The 5,355-nt window shown below is 53.8% G+C and overlaps 1 protein-coding gene across 1 annotated transcript in view; it reads right to left on the bottom strand.

The window, feature by feature from the left end:
• Positions 1 to 7: 7 nt before the first annotated feature.
• ARHGEF10L (Rho guanine nucleotide exchange factor (GEF) 10-like) overlaps positions 8 to 5,355 on the bottom strand; it is a gene marked incomplete at both ends in the record, with an annotated part of 10,796 nt that continues 5,448 nt past the window's right edge. Inside the window, 5 exon segments of the mRNA XM_009585585.1 lie at positions 8 to 189; positions 293 to 415; positions 1,897 to 2,071; positions 3,476 to 3,621; positions 5,162 to 5,316. Coding sequence (XP_009583880.1) covers positions 8 to 189; positions 293 to 415; positions 1,897 to 2,071; positions 3,476 to 3,621; positions 5,162 to 5,316 — 781 coding nt within the window.

Below are 5,355 nucleotides of genomic sequence, written 5' to 3'. Positions count from 1 at the left end.
ATTGCAATAAAATCCCTTTTTTTCTCATTTCCCGAGGCGGGGGGCCATCCAGCTCAGGGGGTTTCTCTTCCTCACCCTCCTCTTCCTCCTCCTGGTCACCCTTTAGCACGTCGGGGGCCAGGGTGCTCAACGCCACCGCCAAAAACTCCACGGGGCCACCGTGCCCGTTGAGGGACACCATGCCTTTTCCTGCCAAAAAAAAAAAAAAAGAAAAAGAAAGAGGGGTTTTGCTCAAAACAAGCCCCAAAATAAGGTTGCATCCACGTAGAGAGGGGTTTTTTTGGGTGCTCACCGGTGATTTTGGGGATGCCCTCCAAGCGGGGCACGGGCAGCAGCACGATGATGCCCTGGTCGGTGCCCACCCAGAGCGAACCCTGGCAGATGAGGAGGCTGGTGACACGGACGTGTTTTTGACCTGGGAGAGGGGAACAAAGAGGGTGAGGGACGACTTTGCAGCAGCATCTTCCCGGATAACCCATCGCCAGTGGTTTTTTTCCACGGGGAACACACTCCAGAGCCCCCCAAAACCACGCAGCATCTTTCTCCACGCCAGGGAGAGCGCTGCAAATATAAATAAATAAAAAGAGAAAGGGGGGGAAAAAAAAAAAAGTGAGACTTCTAATGGCAAATGAATATTTTATCGCTGGGACTTAGCGCTGCATGGCGTCGGACTCGGCGAAGCAATATATCTGCGGAGATGCAACTCCGGTTTCTCCGGGAGGACTTTATTAATGACCTGTCGAGTTAAAAAGGATGAGGGAGCACGAGTTCAAAAACGCATTAATACCCAACGCTCACTCGCCCAGGAAGAAAAGGAAGTGATAAATATTTTAACATGCCCTAAAAAAAAAAAAGAAAAAAGCGACTTACACGAGTATCGTGCTTATAACTAATTACGCAATTATGTCGCTCCGTAGCTGGAACAAGGGGGGAGACAACCTTGCAAGCCCCGGGTGGGTAAGAGCTGGATGGGTGGACACGGCTGGGAGAGGGTGCTGGACGGTAAGCTGGGGGAACCGGGGTGCATGGGACAATGGCAGTGGGGTGCACGCGTGGATGCATGCACAGGTGCAAGGATGGGGTGCAAGGATGCACGCGTGGGGATGCAGGTGGGTGCAGGGATGCATGCACGGGTGCAAAGTGGGATACATGGACGCACGCAAGGATGCGCACAGGTGCAAAGACGGGTGCAAGGGTGGGGCGCACAGATGCAAAGGGATGCATGGATGTGTGCACGGGTGCAAAGACGGGTGCAAGGATGGGGTGCGTGGATGCACACACATGTGCAAGCACGGGGTGCGCAGATGGGGTGCACGCAGGTGCGAGGATGGGATGTGTGGCTGCATGCACGCAGGTGCGAAGATGGGATGTGTGGCTGCATGCACAGGTGCAAGGATGGGGTGCACAGATGCAGAGATGGGATGCATGGATGCATGCACGGGTGCAAGGATGGGTGCAAGGAGGCGGTGCACAGACACAGAGAATGGATGCACGGATGCATGCACGGGTGCCAGGATGGGTGCAAGGAGGCGGTGCACAGACGCAGAGATGGGATGCACGGATGCATGCATGGGTGCAAAGATGTGCACAAGGATGGGGTGCACGCACATGTGCAAGGGTGGGGTGCACGGATAAGGTGGACGCACAGGAGCAGAGGCGCAAAGATGGGATGCATGGATGCACACAGAGGTGCAAAGGTGCCACCAGCTCCATCTCCGCCATCAATGAGGGGAAACCCGAGAGGTCCAAGCTCCAGCCTTTACACCATTAACCAGATAAATCCCTTGCACCGTTTCTCTGCAAATCAGCACAGCCATAAAGCAAAGCAAAGCATCTAAGGGGTGACGCCCCAACTTGCCCATTAATTGCAATTAAGAGGGGGAAAGGGGAGCTCACCCGGCAGGACGAAGGTGGTCCTGGTGGCGATGTTGATCTCCTGCAGATGCTCCAGCGTCTCGGTGTGGAAGAGGCGGATGGAGGAGCCCGAGGAAAAGGCCATCCAGACCCCGCTGCCCGCCTTGATCATGTGCGTGACGCTGGCCTCCGCGTCCGGGTGGGCCTCGAAGGTTTGCTGCCAAAAGGGGAATTGCAAAAAGGAGATCAAAAGGGTTGCTCCCTAAAATTGCTGCTAGCTCAGGCTCTCTCCAGGAGCTGCTTTAGGGCTGCAAAGCTGCACGGGGAGGGGACCAGAGTGACTTTGAGGTCCCGTTCCTCCTCGCCAGCTCTGGCTTGGGCAGAGGACACTGAAACCAGCCCATCTCCAAACCCCTCTTGGGTTTTTTTCAGATGATAATACAGCCTTTCCCACCCCTCCAGGTTTTTTTCCTTCTTTAAAAGACTCGTTTCCCAGACTAGATGCATCTGCAAAACCCATCCCAAGACGGGACAAGACCTTCCTGCTTCCCTCCAACCCCAAAGATCAGCGCCCAAAGGCTCAGTGCTCCCCTGCAAGAGCTATTTGGGGATCACAGATGGCTCCATCTCCTTCCCAAGCTCCCCGCCGGAGCATTTCCCTACCAGACACGGAAGGCAAACTGCAGGAGAAACACCTTTTTGCATCAAAAATCGCCCCTGCTGCAGATTTCCCAACATAACAACTCATATTAGCATCAAAGGATTAAATCACTGCGGGAGAAACCGGCACGCAAGCGACTTCGCCTTCACTTCTCCTACGGCTTTGAAACATTCTTTGCTTTAAAGTTTGCTTTATATATTAAAAAAGAAAAAGAGGAGCGGGTATTGATCCCCTTCCCAGAGAGGACCGGCATAGACCACCCCCCCAAAAAAAACTTGCATCAAATGGGGGTGGACAGAGACTTTTAGGTGATCTCCCCCTTGCTCCCCACCCCGCATGGGATTTATTCCCTGATGGTTTATTCCCTGGTCCCCGGTCCCATCCAGGCAGACCCAAGACTCTATTCCACCGCTCTCCATCAAATACTATTTACGCCATCCCCCCAGCATCCCCCGCCCTCTACTTTTTTCCTCCCCCATCACTTTTCTTCTGCAAAAATTCCCACCCGGCTCCTGTCATAAATAAAATCAGAGACTGAAAACGAATCCAGTCCCCGATGCATTATTCATCCCCGGCACCGCCGTTAGGCTGGATTTACGACAGCTAATACATGCAAACTAAGTTTGGGCACTAAATGTGAAAATTACAGGTGGGAGGAAGGTTGTTTTTTTTTTTTTTTTTAAAAAAAAAAAGGAACTATTCAGCATTCCCTGTTTATGCAGCTGCAGGAGATGTCTCAGCATCCTCCTCCTGTGACCCGATGTCGGAGGGAAGGGACCCAAAAGTGATGAAAAGCAGCAAAAAGGAGCAATAAAAGGTTGTTTTGGGCATTGCACAGGCAGGGACGGGCCCATGTGCATCCTTTGGGGCTCAAACCAGCGTGACCCCCCCAAAGCCACCGCTGCGTCCCCCCGCGGATGCAGCCCAGGGGTCCCGGCGGTGCTCCCTACCGCGCCCTACCTGGGCATGGAGGCTGGTGGCATCGAGGACGGTGACCTGGTTGGCGCAGCTGGCCCAGAGGGTCTCATCCAGCGTCAGGAGGGCTCGCACGGGGCCGGTACCCACGGCCAGGCGGGTGGGCTGCTCCGCCGGGTCCCACAGCCCCCCTGGAGCAGAGATGCCGGGATGAGGGCGGCGAGAAAACGCTCAGCAAAAATAAAAAAGCATCTTTTGATGCAGCTTAAATCACCCCCAAATGGCTGCTGGGGTCGGCTGCAAACCCCTCACGTCCCCAGTGTCACCTCGGATGCCTCCGAGCATCTTAACGCCACAACCAAAAGGATGGGGGGAGCTCGCACCCCAAGCTTCAACCCCCCCAAAGCCCCTTTGCCCCCGTGCAAAAAGCTTTTTAGCAGCAAACAACTGGCCACCTGCAACACTCAGGCACGTTCCTCGCTGCAAAAGCCAAAAATCCCCTTTTTTTTTTTTTTTTTTAAATTTATTTGCTCTTGAAGCGACACTCCAGAGCCGATTCATCCGGGGCCGATCTGGAGTGTCTCTGTGAACAGCATCCAATCTGGATTTGGATGAATTCACCACCAGCAGCGGCTGAGCAGCTTCAATAGATAATTGCTCTCCTTTTCTTATTTCCAATGCAAGTTTTTTTTAAATAAAACCACAAGATCCGAGGGATAAAAGAGCCCTTCGGACACTCGGACCTCTGCTCCCATCGACAGGAGTTTGCAAGCGAGCCGCCTTTCAGCAAATCCTAATTTTCACGTTAAAACGAGCTATTTCGGGAAAGCTTTTTCCTTCCAAAAAGATGGGGATAAGATTAACTCCCCCCCCCCGCAGCCCTGCCAGCAGCTTGCTACCTTCGATGGGCATTTATGCAACGGAGATTAAATTAAAGGTACTTCATTAATTGGCTATAAGGTGGGAAAGGGGATGCGCGGCACCCCAAAATGAAATTTAAGTGGCTTTACTGGCTCCGGCTGGCCTGGGTGCTGCTCCCTGCAGGTTATCTCAGAGCGAATGAGGGGTTTTGTCCAAAAATAGGCCAATGCAGCACATTATTTGAGGCTCTTTCCTACCCTCTAGCGATGAAGCAAAGGTATTTAACAGCCCAGGCGAGGAGTCCCTGGGGAGGAAGGCTCTAAGCAAGCTGCAGCCTTGGGCTGAGCTGAAGCCGGGGAGAATAAACCCCAAATCAAGCTAATAAAGGAGAGGGCTTTTGCACGGATGGGGTTCGGAGGGGATCAGCTCGGTTTATAGCAGGAAAAAGGTGATTTTTTAAAGCCAAAAGCTCTAAGGGGTCCTTGTGCATCCCGACATCGGACCCTTCCCGCAGCCCCCGAGAGCAACCACCCTCCGAGCAGAGCCTTTGGTGTGGTACCAACCCCGCGCTGAGACCTTTTTCCACACGTTTTCCCCCAAACCGAGCCCCTCTTGCATTCATCCTGGCAAAACGCAAAATAGCTTTTTTTTTTTTCCTCCCCCTTTTTTTCCCCCCCCGTCCTGGGCGGCAAGGGGAGGGATGAAAAAACGGGGTTAAAAAAAAAAAAAAAAAAAAAAGAAAAACGGCGCTTTTATCACCATTTTAGCAGCCGGCATGTCTCTCGCTGGCGTGAAGAACCTCCTGCACCCTGTTTTTTGGGGCGTCCCACCCGAAAGCCTGTCCGAAAGCACGCACGGGGCTGCCCTCACCGTTGCTCCTGGGGTAGGCGGCCACGGTCCCATCCTGCAACCCCGCAAAGAGGTACTCGGGGCTGTGCTTCAAGCAGAGGACGGGTTGCACGCCCGGGCTTTTGCAGGTCAACAAGCACTGCGTCCCCGTGTCCACGCTGCCATAGACGGCGATGCTGGGGAGGGAACCGGGGGGGGGGGGGGGGGGTGCGGGC

This window comes from Fulmarus glacialis, unplaced genomic scaffold (assembly GCF_000690835.1).
Source record: "Fulmarus glacialis isolate BGI_N327 unplaced genomic scaffold, ASM69083v1 scaffold22149, whole genome shotgun sequence".
Taxonomy (NCBI): domain Eukaryota; kingdom Metazoa; phylum Chordata; class Aves; order Procellariiformes; family Procellariidae; genus Fulmarus; species Fulmarus glacialis.
Note: the sequence above shows the minus strand (reverse complement) of the source record. Positions and strands in the feature narration are given on the sequence as shown.